Source organism: Eptesicus fuscus, chromosome 9 (assembly GCF_027574615.1).
Source record: "Eptesicus fuscus isolate TK198812 chromosome 9, DD_ASM_mEF_20220401, whole genome shotgun sequence".
NCBI classification, from domain to species: domain Eukaryota; kingdom Metazoa; phylum Chordata; class Mammalia; order Chiroptera; family Vespertilionidae; genus Eptesicus; species Eptesicus fuscus.
This window is the reverse complement of record NC_072481.1, coordinates 88,214-101,569: the sequence shown is the minus strand read 5'-3', so window position 1 is coordinate 101,569 and position 13,356 is coordinate 88,214. Positions and strand designations below refer to the sequence as shown.

Genomic DNA, 13,356 nt, shown 5'->3' with positions numbered 1-13,356 from the left:
GCTGCAGGCGCGCAACGTGGGACGCGAATCCTCTCCACGTCCCGGCGCCACGCCCGCCCGCCCCTCCAGGAAGCGCCCGCCCCACCCCGGGCCCCGTCTGCCGCTTCTATCCCAGAAGCTTCCCGGGCCTGCCGCCCCCGCTAACCCACCCTAGAAGCCCCCACCACCCTCCAAGCCCCGGACCTCGAGCTGGGCGCGGGCTGCGGGGTGGGGGTGGGAGGAGAAGGGCGCTAGGTCGAGGGGTCTGACCAGAGCCTCCCCGCGCCCCGGGGGCTGTGGGATCCACTGTGGGGGTCTGGCGGGAAGGAGGGCACAGGCCTTCCTTAAGGCAACCCTCCAGCCTCTGGGCCTTTGCACCTGCGGCTGTTCCCACATCAGCACTGGAAAGCGGCCGTCCCTGCCCACCCGGGGTTGTGGCCTTGGGCAGAGGTGTTCACAGGTGAATTCCCAGCAGATGGGGAGTCGCTGGACTGAAGTACCAGGCGTAGTACTTTCGGGTAGATTTGGGCCAACTGCCTTGAATAAGAGCGCCCCCCACCCCACCCCCTTCCCCACCACGGAGACGAAGGGACCGTCCCGTGAAGCGGAAACTGCTCTCCTGGCTCTGACCCTCCTTGGTTGGGCGAGGCCAGTCTGACCACCAGGGTGTCCTGAATCTTTTGGCGAACTGCCCATCTAAGCATCACCGTTTCTATTTTGCTTTATTTTTCCTACCGGAGTGTTGGGTTTTTATTGCTGATTTGTAAGAGCTCTCTATAGGGGTCCTCTGTGGTGCACTCTGTCCGTTGCCGATGCACTGACGTCCTCACAGGCACGTGTTTACGGAGCCCTGGGGAGGCTGTGACCCGGCGAGGCGAGGGCGCCCGGGGTCCCCGTGGGCCCCAGGCCCCGTCTGACGCCAGGTCGGTAGCGTTATCACTGCCTCTTACGGAGAAAGAGCGAGAGCGGCACGTCCCGCCCAGTGCCCGAGCGGAGGCGCGCGGGAGCCGTGACCGAACCGGGCCTGCGCCGGAGCCGCCTCCCTCGCGCCACCCTGGAGCTTGGCGCCCGCGGCAGAGGACGTGCACACGCCCTCCCGCTCGCAGACCGCTGGAGCCGCGGCTGGAGAACCGCAGAGCCAGCGTGCGGGGCGGGGCAAGGGGTGGGGCCTGCGGAGGAAGTGCGGCTGGCGCGCGGCATTCTGGGGCCGGAAGCAGAGCTCACGTTGCAGCCGGTGGGCATGGCGGGGGTTCGGGGCAGCAAGCGGTGAGTGGAGAGTCTGGGGACCGAGGAGGCTTCCCCGCGGCGCTCCAATCCGCAGGGGCCCCTCTGCGCCCCTACGTGTCCGGGCAGCGGGGCGGGCACCGGGCTGGCGGGCGGTCGTGATTCCGGTGTCGGGGCCCGCAGGCGCCTGGCGGAGCTGACGGTGGATGAGTTCCTGGCCTCGGGCTTTGATTCCGAGTCCGAGTCGGAGCCTGAAGCAGCGGAGGAAGTCCAGGCGCGGGCGGCGCGCGGAGCCTCCCGGAACCCGGATGGGCCAGGCGGGAGCCTCTCCGCCAGGTGAGCGGGGCGTGTCCCCGGGCGTGTGGGCAGCACCCCTTTCGTCGTCCCGGCGCCCCAACCGCGGGCTGCTGACTGTTCCTGGGGCCTCAGCATTGCGGTCTGGGGATCGATGGCCCCTGCCCCGCACCCTCGGGCTTATTTACTCTTTCACCGGATGCTTACCGAGCGGCCGTTCGGTGCCTACCTAGCCTGGTTTGGAGGCGGGCGTAGGCTGGTCCGGGAGGCCCCCTCAGGCTGGGTGAGCCAGGAGGTGCAGGGAAGACAGCAAGGGAAAGCGGGAGCGTGGCGGGCATCTTGTGCTGAGTGGAGTGGAAGGTCGTTGGAAGAGGTGACAATTAACCAAAGACCTAAGGGAGCAGGCGGCGCCGCCGGTAGGGGAAGCAGGTCCTGGTGTTGCAGGCGGCAGGACAGCCGGGTCCCGAGCTGGGAGCGGGCCTCCCGCGGAGGTGAGTGTGGCTGTGGCAGGAGAGGGGTGGACCTGGAGAGGTGATGGTGGGGCCCTTTATAAGGTGTCCCAGTAACAAGGGAAGTCGCAGGGATTTGTGCTGCGAGTGAAGGAATGGCACGTGACAGATGACACCGCGAGCCACCTGGGCTGCTGTAGGCGCAGGGATGGGGACAGGGAGAGACCCTTGTGGTGACTGAAAGGTGATACTGGTTAGAGAGGAGGCGGGAGGGGTTTTGAAGATATTGCTGGTGAGATCTCCTGAGAGAGTGCATGCTGGGTATGAGAGACAGGCAGAGGTTTGACCTTTCACCTGAGTGCCTGGAAAGGTAGAGTTGCCACCACTGAGGTAAAGCAGGGGTGGGCAGAGCAAGTTTGGGGGAGCCCCAGGTTCAGTGTTGTGCATGTTGGGTTTGAAATGCACCTGCTGAAACGTAGAGAGAGGCTGTGGGATGTGTGAGCTTGGAGCGTGGGGCACAGAGCGATCTTAAAACCTACCCCCTAGAAATCCCCTGCCTTAATTGTGGGTAGCTGTTGTGAGGGAGCAGGTTAGCTCCCTATCTTCCCAGAAGAGGTCAGCAAGCTGGCAGTGGGGAGGCCAGGAAGCCTTACCTCCTACCCCTACTGGCTCTGCCCACCCGTCTGACTGGATGACTGACCCCCACCTCCCCAGCCGACGTAAAGGCCGGGCATCTGAGCACAAGGACCAGCTTTCTCGGCTGAAGGACAAAGACCCCGAGTTCTACAAGTTCCTGCAGGAGAACGACCAGAGCCTGCTGAACTTCAGCGACTCTGACGGCTCTGAGGATGGAGAGGGGCAGCTGCACTCCCTGCCTGACATGCTGGAAGTGAGGACCCGGACGGAGCTGGTTGGGGGCAGGGGGCACACTCCTGGCCTCTACTTCCTGCTCTAGCCCGGCCCTCTGTGTCTGGTGCAGGAAGCCAGTGAGGAGGAAGGTGAGGAGGACAAGGATGGGGCCTCCAGAGGATCGAAGGGGAAGAAGAGGGAGTCTACCCCAGTGACCCTGGCCATGGTCGAGAGATGGAAGCAGGCAGCGAAAGTGAGAAATGGCTGGACCCCCCCCCCCCGCCCCCCCGTTCGCAGTCGGCCTGACTCGGTTGAGTTACGTGGTACTGTGCAGATGGGAGGTCTCCTTCTCCTAGCAGCCAGCTACTTCGCATAGCTCTTCCTCAGGCAAGGAGGCTCCAGGACTGCATTGTCTCCTCAGTCAGATCCTAGGGGCTCTCAGTCTCTTTGTTTGGCTCCTTGCTCCCTGAAGTCTCTTGTGGGCAGGATATGGTCTCTGTGCCTTTGCTAGTTGGTCAAGTCAGGCCCCTTCTGAGGGTCTGGCCATGGTTTCTGTAGGGAAAGGGACGGACGGAAAGGGAGAACTCCAGAAGCTGTGCACAGCTGGCATCGTCCAGATCCGGGACCCTCAGCCCCTCCCCTGTGGCCCCTGAGCTGGGCTCCCTGCCTGACCAGGAGGATTTTGGACTTTGTCTTTTTATTCCTGGCACATGGAACACTGTCCTCACTTCTCCCTTGTGTGAGAATGAGGGTGAGGGGTGCCATTCTCTCCTAGGGCAGGTTCTGGGAGCTGCTGGCTGCCTCCCCCTCTGTCCAGCACAGCCGATGGCTCCCTCAACATTCTGGGTTCTGTTGCCCCTTCAGCAACACCTAACTCCAAAGCTGTTCCATGAAGTTGTGCAGGCGTTCCGAGCAGCTGTGGCTACCACCCAAGGAGACCCAGAGGGTGCTGAGGCCGTTAAATTCCAGGTCACAGACAGTGCTGGTGAGTTGGGGCCAGGGGACCTGGGATACAGGCTCTCTGTTCCATCTGCTGTCCTGTAAGCGGCATCTGTGGTCCCCTCGTTGCAGTGTTCAATGCTCTGGTCACCTTCTGCATCAGAGACCTCTTTGGCTGCCTCCAGAAGCTGCTATTTGGAAAAGCCCCAAAGGACAGCAGCAGGTGAGTGGGGGTGGGGTGGAGGGTACTCAGGGCCCTGCAGTGTGGGGAAAGCAGAGGTCTGGGACCTGGCAGTTCCTCTGGGCCCAGCTGGCACAGGGGGATGTTGGGGACAGCAGGCTCTCTCTGGGCTCTGGGGAGAGACTCGGCTCCCAGGGCCTGTTAGAGTGGCCCTGTCCTTTTCTCTTCCTGAGAAGGGACATTCTCTGCCCAGAATTTCTCGGGGACCACAAACTGCTTCCTTTTGTTCCCGATTTTCCCCGTTCAGAATTCTTTCTCCCTCTCCCTCCTCCCCTCTCCCTCTCCATCTCCCTTCCTCCCCTCCTCCTTTCCTCCCTCCCTCCTTCCTTCTCTTACTCTATTCTCTTCTTCCTCTTTGGATGAACAGTCTTGTTCACTCTCCTTGCCCTTTGCCCTGCAGCTGCTGGGTGTGTCTCCTGGGGGGTCCTGGTAGATGGTGGTTTTGAGAACCTTACCTTCCACGTTAAGGGTTAGAGGTAGATCAAGCAGAGAAGCTGTATTCAGAGGAGGGAGGAGGGCGGCAGATTGGTAGAACGGGTTACTTGGGGCAGGGAGGGCCACACAACCACATGGCCCAAATGCCTTTCAAAGGAAGAAAGAAGTGTCCAGAGAGAGGCCCTCTGCCATCACCTGGGCCTGGTGGTGGTGGTCAGGCTGGACTGATGGATTGAGGGGGGTTGGGCCGAGTGGAGGCACCCTGTCTGTCCAGGACAGGGTGGAAAGGGGACCAGCAGTGAGTGTGCGGGCAGCAGATGCAGTATTGGCGGTGCCCTCCTGGGAAGGAGGCCGCTGCGCTGCCCTTGCTGGAGGAAGTGGAGAGCACTGCCTCCTGGGCAGAGTGAGCTGCCACGGTGCCCCTGGCCTTTGCCCCTTCATGTACTTCAGCGGGTGGTTTTTAAAAAACATGTTTTTATTGATTTTTAGATAGAGAGGGAGAGAGAGACATTGATGACAGAGACTCGTCCGTCAGCTGCCTCCCACACGTCCCTATTGGGGATCGAGCCCGCAACCCACCTCTTGGTCCATGGGATGACACTCAACCCACTGAGCCACACCAGCCGGGCCACTTCAGGGTTTTTGTTGTTGTTGATCCTCACCAAAGGGTATCTTTCCATTGGTTTTTAGAGAGAATGGAAGGGATGGGGAGAGGCAGAAACATTGATGTGAGAGAGACCTATCGATTGGTTGCTTCCCACACGTACTCTGCACCCCGACTGGGGCCGAGGATTGAGCCTGCAACTGAGGTACATGCCCTTGACTAGAGGAATTGAACCCAGGACGCTTAAGTCTGCAGGCTGACGCTCTATCCACTGAGCGAACCGGCCAGGGCGACTGATTTTTTTTTTAAAGCTTGTTTGGGCCACAGAAAACCTGGTTGCAGTGGTGGTGGTTAGCACCTGGGTTAGACCGCAGGGCCCTCCCTGCCTGTCGCAGGTGTGTGCCCTCTGGGAACCCTGGGGAAGTGGCAGTCTGTCCCTCAGGCATTGGTCATGGCCACTCTCGAGAGGGTCTCCCCACAGGGCCCTGAGTCCTGTGCAGGGACAGAATGTGTAAACTGGGGGGTGTCTAAGCTTTGGGTCTCACTTGGTGGGGCGGTGTGGTCTCTGCAGGTTGCTGCAGCCATCCAGTAGCCCGCTGTGGGGGAAGCTCCGGCTGGACATCAAGGCTTACCTGAGCTCAGTCATACAGGTGTGGTGTCCACGGGGGAGTGGGCGCTGCTGGGTCACCAGGGCCTGTCCATGGGCAGTGGGGTCTGGACCTTCTCTGTATCTCCATGTGGTGGGTTTGGCGACGCTGACCTCCTGCTCCCCCAGCTCGTGGCCTGCGTGGCAGAGGCGACAGTGGCGGCGGCCGTCCTGCAGCACATCAGCAGCTCCGTGCCCTACTTCCTGACCTTCCCCAAGCAGTGCCGCATGCTGCTCAAGGTGGGCATACCCCGTTGGTGTGCTCAAGTGCTTGTGGCTGCCCTCAAGCATGCCCCCCACACCGGGGTCTGCCTCGGGCAACACAGCTGGGCGTGTGGGAACAGGTTCTGAGCTGGGGCTGCTTTTCAGCCATGTCCATGGATGCCTCTGGCTGGACTTGGGGAGGCCGGGGCCGGCTGTGACGTCTCGCTCGTTGCAGAGGATGGTGGTCCTGTGGAGCACGGGCGAGGAGACAGTCCGAGTGTTGGCCTTCCTGGTCCTCATCAGAGTCTGCCGGCACAAGAAAGACACCTTCCTGAGCCCCGTCCTGAAGGTAGTGTGGCCAGCGCTTCCCACCCCTGCTGCCCCCGTTTGTGTCCATCGAATCAGGGTTGAGAGGCTCAGCCTGAGGGCTGGCAGGCTGCCTTCGTGGTCAGCACCTCTCACTGCTCAAGGCAGACCCAGGTCCTTGTCACCTTTCCTCCCTGAGAAGGGGTGGTGACAATGATGGCATCCCTACCCGCTCCCTGCCTCTGTGGACTGCAGTGTGCAGCTGTCCCCTCAGTGCACAAGGACATCGGGTGTGGAGAGGGGCAGGGACCCTGGTGCCCAGCTCCAAACCGAGGGTGGCCTGCCTCGCACGGGGAACTTCCAGATCCCCCTGCATAGGCCTGGCAGCAGGGCTCCTCCCTCTCAGTCCCTCATGGTCCCTTTGCTGGCCCCCAGACTTGTTCCTGCTGGAGCTCACCCTCCCTTGGTACTGGGCCCTCCCTCTGACCGCAGACTCTGTGCCCAAGGTTTTGGGTACATCCCTGTGGAAGCTGAACAGCAGCAGGGGCCCCAGGGGAGGGCCTGCAGCAGACACGGCCGGATTGTGGTTCTGAGAGGCAGGTGCTCTGAGGGTCAGACCCAGGTGTCGTGGTGGGCTTTGGGGCCTGGGAGCTCAGGCAGCTCAGGCAGCTGTGACTGGTCTTCCGGCAGCAAATGTACATCACATACGTGAGGAACTGCAAGTTCACCTCCCCCAGCACCCTGCCCCTCATCAGCTTCATGCAGCGGACACTGACCGAGCTGCTGGCGCTGGACACCAGCGTTGCCTACCAGCATGCCTTCCTGTACATCCGCCAGCTCGCCATCCACCTGCGCAACGCCATGACCATGCGCAAGAAGGTATATGGCTGGGCTGGGGCAGGCTCCTTGTTGTGGGGTTGGGAGGGGCTCAGCCTGCTGGGGCCTGTGCGCATGGCGCAGAGGAGGGGCTGGGCCCTGAGGACCCTGTTGACCTGGGGGCTCCCTGCAGGAGACACACCAGTCCGTGTACAACTGGCAGTTCATGCATTGCCTGCAGCTGTGGTGCCGCGTCCTCAGCACCATCTGCCCCAGCGACACCCTCCAGCCCTTGATCTATCCCCTCGCCCAGGTCGTCCTCGGCTGCATCAAGTGAGTCTGAGTGTGTGGGGCCCTGAGGCCTGGAGGGCAGGTCACAGGCTTCCTGCAGGGGTCCTCTCCCAGGTGGCCAGGCCTTTAGGGAGGGTCTGCAGTCTGTGACTAGGCGACACCCGTGGAGGGGCTGGGCCGGAGCTGTCAGCGGCCTGTAACCTACGTGGGGGGACACCCAGGCTTGGGTAGCTCGGCTTCTGGGTGGCTTGCGCCGTGAGTGCCTCCCTAGCGTCTCTGTCCGAGGGTGCAGCAGTGTGCATTCTTGGAGAGGGCCACGTGCAGTTTGAAGGGGATTGGGTTTATTCGCACAGGGTTCTTGGACAGAGCAGGTGGGGTCTGGTGTGTGGAATCCTGGATGTGAATATTGGGCATGGGTCTCAGCAGAGAATGGAGGAGCTGTGCGTGGCCTGGTGGCTGTTGGCCAGGAGGGGGCAGCCCTGTCCTCCTGAAGGAGAGTTGAAAGCTGTGATGAAAGGCTTGAATGAATGATCCCTACAAACACATTAAAATGAAACAAAGTTCAACCTGGTTGGGTGTCCCCTCAGCTCCATAACTGAGTAAGGAGTCAAGTCCTGAAGGCCTGTGTCCTGCTCTGTTCTGTCAGGAATCCGGTGGGGCAGGTGTGGCCAGTGACCCTGAGAGGGGTGATAGGGAGGATCCCTGCTGCAGTTGGGGCTCCATGGGAAAGGTCAGGGTAGTGCCAGGAGGGTGGGGCGGGCTTGTGGGATCCTGGGGGCTGGGCCTCGACTCACTCCCATCCTCCTGCTCCTAGGCTGGTCCCCACCGCACGCTTCTACCCGCTGCGCATGCACTGCGTGCGCATCCTAACGCTGCTCTCCGAAGGCACCGGCACCTTCATCCCCGTGCTGCCCTTCATCCTCGAGGTGAGCAGGGAGGTGAGCGGGCGAGGCCCAGGTGCTGCAAGGGCATCGCTGTTCTGCCTAGGCTGGTGGCATGTGTTAGTTGGCAAGAGTAGCAGTGAGGACAAGGCAGCTGCCTTGTGGGGTGGACCAGAGGGTGCTGGTTTTAGGGCACAGACCTGGGTCAATCTGGGCATTTGCCCGAGATGAGTGCGAGCGGGAGATCCAGGCCGGAAACCCAGGTCTAATTCCAAGGCTGCATCTGCCCTCTGCACGTCCACGTGTGTGTGCACGAGTGTGTGCATCTGCGTGTGCATGCTCACATAAGCTCAGTTGGGAAAGGCTGTGGTCCAAAGCCCAGAAATCCACTGGTGGTTAGGCCCCAACCCAGGAAATACCCAGAAGTTCACACCCATCACCCACCAGACAGCTCAGAGCTATGCCTCAGGAAGGCAGAGGTCAGGTTTGTGGTTGCCCTGGAGCAGGAGGGGGAGGGAGGGAGCCTCAGGAACCTCCTCACTCGATGCCCTGAGGCAAGGACAGTGCAAGATTCATGCTCATAGAATGACCTCCACCCCCACCCCAGCCCTGGTGTCCAGGCATGAAGCTCCCCACTGCTGGCCAGCTCAGGGCACCTGTCTCTGTCCTCTGCCTACTGTCTCCCTCACCTGTTCTCTTTCCTCCTTCACTTTTGCACTGACGCCTACTGGGCTCGCCATAGCTACGTCCCGCACATCCCTAACCCAGGGGTGCAGGCCTCTCTTCTCCAGAGAAAACTGACCACAGAAGCGGAAGCCGAGCTCTCTGCCTCCGGGGAGCCCCAGCCCTTCCCTCCCTGGGTGGAAAAGGGGTTAAGAGCAGCCTGTGTGGGAGATCAGACCACCCCCTTCCCTCTAGGCTGAGCCAGGCTGGTGCAAGCACCCTGCCCTTCCGGGGACCACTTTGTTGTCCACACATCACGGCTGCTTTTCATTTGGAGCTGACATGAGCTCAACTCTGTGGAGTCTCTTGTTGGGGGTGCCTTCCCCAGTTGGGCTCCCCCAGCCTCGGCCCACATGCCCCTCAGGAACTCATCCCGATTACCCCTGAGGCAGGAACAGAAGATTCACGCTTATAGAATGACCCCTCCCTCCCCCCGCCCCCCGCCCCCCCGCACCTCCCTAGCGCTGGTGTCCTGGGGAGAGGTGCCCAGCTGAGAGGCCAGGCACTCACTCTGTTCCCTGGGCTGCCTTAGCCTCCTGACCAGGGGCTGGGGCTCCTCCCCGAGGCAGGACCCATACAGAGCACAGCCTGCCCTCTGTAGAGGACGAAGAGGCAAGGCTGCCAGCTCCTGCCTGAGACCTCTTGCCCCTCGGTGTGTTGCTCCTGGGGATGCAGCCCTTGGGGACATGATCGTGGGTGAGGCTGTTGTGGTGCTGAACTGAAGGACTCTTGTCTCCAGACGCAGCTCCTGGGGTGCTCAGGCTGGGTTGTAGGGGAGGGTCAGCAGCAGCAGTAGGAGGACCCGTTGGCCAGGGTCCCACTCTGGGGGGCGAACAGGCTCTTGGGCCAGGGGGCTCTGTGGGGCTGCAGGTCTGGCACTGCCTCTGGCCACTTGTCCCTGCTCTCATGACGGGTCTACAGGGACCCGGGTGGGGGTGGGGTGCAGTGGGGTGTGGGCACTGCAGTCTGGCTGATGAGGCCATCGGTCCTGCAGGTTTTCCAGCAGGTTGACTTCAACAGGAAGCCAGGACGGATGAGTTCCAAGCCCATCAACTTCACTGTGATCCTGAAGCTGTCCAAGGTCAACCTGCAGGAGAAGGCTTACCGGGTAAGGCTGGCCTCCAGGGAGGGGCTATGGAGGGAGTGCCCCAGGTGGAGCCACCGCAGGATGTCAGAGGACACGGGTTGGCATCCTAAGTGACCATGGAGGCAAGAGGAGTGTGGACAGGAGGGGCTTGCTGCCCTGTGGAGTTTTTGCATAGACTCTCGTCGGCTCCCAGGGTCAGGGAGCAGACACCCGTGGGCCCCAGCCCCATGAGCCTGAGTGAAGCTGTGGGTCCCCACCTCTTCCTGCCTTGGAGAGGGAGCTGGCATTCAGCCTGTGAGGGAGGTGCCTGAGCTCTCCTCCCGTTGCTCCTCAGGATGGGCTGGTGGAGCAGCTGTATGACCTCACCCTCGAGTACCTGCACAGCCAGGCCCATAGCATCGCCTTCCCCGAACTGGCGCTGCCCGCCATCCTGCAGGTGAGTGCCCGCTGTCCGGCTCCCTGCCCTGCCCAGACCCCTCTGTGACCTACTGTGAGGCTGACTAGACTGTGTTTTAATGGCCTCAGCTCCCTGTTTACACAGGGGCGGAAGAAGGCAGCCTGTCTCAGCCACAGAGCCAGTGGTGGGACGCTGGCCTGGGTGACTACCAGGATCGCAGGCCTGCCACAGCCCAGGGACAGATGGCCCTGAGTCTTTCCTGGGGGAGTTGGGACTGAGTGGGCTGGTCTCCTGACTGCATGCCTCCCCTGTGGTCCTGAGTGTGGTGCGAAGGTAGGGCTACCTCAGCTTCCTTCAGGCGATAGGGGGCCGGGGGCGCGCCCTCCCTCCCGGAAGCCCCTGCTTTTAGCCTAGATGTTCCTGTTTCAGGGAGGCCTGTGCCTCCTGGGAGCGGTGCTGCCTGTCTGCATAGCCCTGGGGTAGGGCTGCCTCCACCCAGTGCACTGGCTCAGAGGCCCAACGGGACATGGGTTCGGGTGGGCAAGGATCTATTTCTGGGCTTGAAGCCCCACAGGTCAGCACATTTTTTTTTTTTTTTGTAAAGAGCCAGTGGTATTTTAGGCTTTGCAGTCCTGTGTTTTCCACAACTGCTTGATTCTCCTGTCGAAGGAAAAAAACCCACAAGTGTGTAAATGAATGAGTGGCTGTGCCCGTGCAGATTCATGTACGGGGGATCCGAGGGGTCAGGCCCTGGTTCTCAGATGGCTCCGCCCCCACGCCTCCACTTCTTTGGGCACTTGTGGGGGGTGGGCCCCTGGCTGTGTGCAGAGCAGCCCTGTGGGGAGCTGGCTGAGCCCCTCTTCCTTCTGCAGCTGAAGTCCTTCCTCCGAGAATGCAAGGTGGCCAACTACTGCCGGCAGGTGCGCCAGCTGCTGGAGAAGGTGCAGGAGAACGCAGACCACATCTGCAGCCTCCGCCAGAGGGCCTCCTTCGGCGTGGCCAACCGGCAGGCTGTGGTCAGTGGGGAGGGCACCCGTGTGTGGCTGGGGCTTGGGGTTTTGCCCAGGATGGGACGTGACCCAAACCTTTCCCCACAGGATGACTGGGAGAAGCAGATCCGAGAGGAGGGGACTCCGCTCACCAAGTACTACAGCCAGTGGCGGAAACTGAGGGACCGAGAGATCCAGCTGGAAATCAGTGGCAAAGAGCGGGTATGGGCTGGGAGGATGTCGGAGCCTGGGCACGCCCGGCTGGATTGTTCTGAGATGAGGACCTAGCACCCTGGCTGTGACTTTAAGACAGGATGGGGGTGGAGCCTGTTGGGGACAACGTCTGCAAGGGTGGCAGAGCTGGGGCTGCCCTGAAGGATGCGGCTGTGACCTGGATGGCACTTAAGGCCAGTGGATGGCTGGGGCCTCCTCCCTCACCTGGCGGGTGGCTGTCCAGGAATCCTAGGGATGCTCACTAGGCTTTGGGAGGAAAAGTGGCCCAGCAGGTGTTTGTGTGAAGGAAGAAAACAGGACACTGGGTCTAGGTGTGGAGGGTTCTTGCTGGTAGCATGGCTGTGGCTGTGTGGCCAGGCTGGCACCCAGGGCTCCTGCACACGCTCACCTTCTGCTCGTTTTGGGCCTTCCAGCTGGAAGACCTGAACTTCCCCGAGATAAAGCGGCGGAAGCTGGGGGACAGAAAGGATGAGGACAGGGTGGAATTCAAGGATCTCTTTGACCTGGACAGTGATGAGGATGATGCTGCGGACTTCTCAGAGAGAGGTGGGTCTGCATGGCTCGGCCTGAACTCCCAGGGGTTGGGCAAGCAGGCCTGGAGGAGGGGCACCTACTCCCACCTCAGCTCCTGTTTGCGGGGGCCACTGCCCTTCCCCACCACTTTCCTTTCTTTGAGATGGGCCTCCTGGAATTGGAACATGTGTTCCTAGGCCTTGTCCCTCTCCCCACTACTCTCCAGGGCAGTTCTGAATCTTTTCCACTTGCACAAAGGAGGCCCAAGAGGAGGGTGGGTGCAGGGCTGTGAGCCCAGATACCCACCCCTTGTGCCTCTGCTCGTGGACCCCTCCCATGGGCTCTTCCCCTCGGCCCCCAGTTACACCTAGGTCTCCTGGAGCTCAGCAGGGGGTAGAGGAGGAAGACCAGGAAGAAGACGATGAAGACCAGGACGGCAGCAGTAGCGGTCAAGAAGTTAGCAACTCAGAGGGTGAGTGGTTCCTGGGGTCAGGGTTGCTGTGCTCTTTGAGCCTGTGTGCCCAAGGCTCCTCCCTGGGGATATAGGGCCAGCTGCTCTGTACCTGCTGGCCCTGGCAGCCAGCAGCAGTGGCATTGATAAATTAATTAGTGCTGTGATTAATTAGTGATGAGTAACACCCAGGTTGGCTTCTGATAAAGCAGAATTTATGTAGCCTCGGTGTCTCCCTGCAGATGGAGGCTCAGATGCAGAGTCAGGGCTGGCCCCCCAGGAGCTGTGGCGACTGCTGGCCCAGGGGCCGGAGGATGAACTGGAGGACCTACAACTCTCTGAGGAGGACTGAGGGCCACTGCTCTGGGCTGCCTGCAGTGCCCCATCTCACCAGCAGTTTGGCCTTGGGGTCAGTGCCCATACCCCAGGAAGGACAGTAGATGGCGGACAGGGCTTTATTTTTACAACATAAAAGACCAGGAAGTAGCAAGCAATGTGCTGATCACTGGAGTGGCAGCCTTGGTGACTGACACATGCACTGTGGAGCCTGCCCACTGCTGCACCCGAGGGTGCTGGGCGCCCGTGAGGGAAGCTGAGCTCTCACCTGATGTCAGGATGCTGAAATCTCACTGCAGTCCCAGTTCCCAAGGGAGCCAGTGGCCGCCTGGCCAGCGAACCGCTTGTCTTTGGTTTGTCTACAGCACCCAGGTTGGATCCCAGGCGTGTGCGCCAGGCTCTGCGTCACCCCCAGAAGTCTTTGAAAACACATTCTTTTCCTCTTAAGTCACATGTTTTCTTTTTAAA

General features: G+C 61.1%; 1 protein-coding gene across 1 annotated transcript; it reads left to right on the top strand.

Moving 5' to 3' along the window:
• The first annotated feature begins 1,194 nt into the window (after nucleotides 1–1,194).
• Nucleotides 1,195–13,335, top strand: NOC2L (NOC2 like nucleolar associated transcriptional repressor). The gene is made up of 19 exons (XM_028160841.2): nucleotides 1,195–1,245; nucleotides 1,387–1,539; nucleotides 2,661–2,835; nucleotides 2,926–3,048; nucleotides 3,660–3,780; nucleotides 3,867–3,957; nucleotides 5,586–5,664; nucleotides 5,790–5,900; nucleotides 6,100–6,213; nucleotides 6,861–7,049; nucleotides 7,180–7,319; nucleotides 8,092–8,203; nucleotides 9,876–9,989; nucleotides 10,303–10,404; nucleotides 11,238–11,381; nucleotides 11,463–11,576; nucleotides 12,002–12,134; nucleotides 12,463–12,573; nucleotides 12,795–13,335. The coding sequence occupies exons 1-19, from the start codon at nucleotides 1,220–1,222 to the stop codon at nucleotides 12,902–12,904; spliced, it is 2,262 nt and encodes a 753-aa protein (XP_028016642.2). The 5' UTR covers nucleotides 1,195–1,219; the 3' UTR covers nucleotides 12,905–13,335.
• Nucleotides 13,336–13,356: the final 21 nt, after the last annotated feature.

Coding starts and splice junctions, on each gene's coding strand:
- NOC2L (XM_028160841.2), top strand. CDS start 1,220: ATGGCGGGGGTTCGGGGCAGCAAGCG. Junction 2,836..2,925: donor CCCTGCCTGACATGCTGGAA/GTGAGGACCCGG, acceptor TGTCTGGTGCAG/GAAGCCAGTGAGGAGGAAGG. Junction 12,135..12,462: donor TGCGGACTTCTCAGAGAGAG/GTGGGTCTGCAT, acceptor CTCGGCCCCCAG/TTACACCTAGGTCTCCTGGA.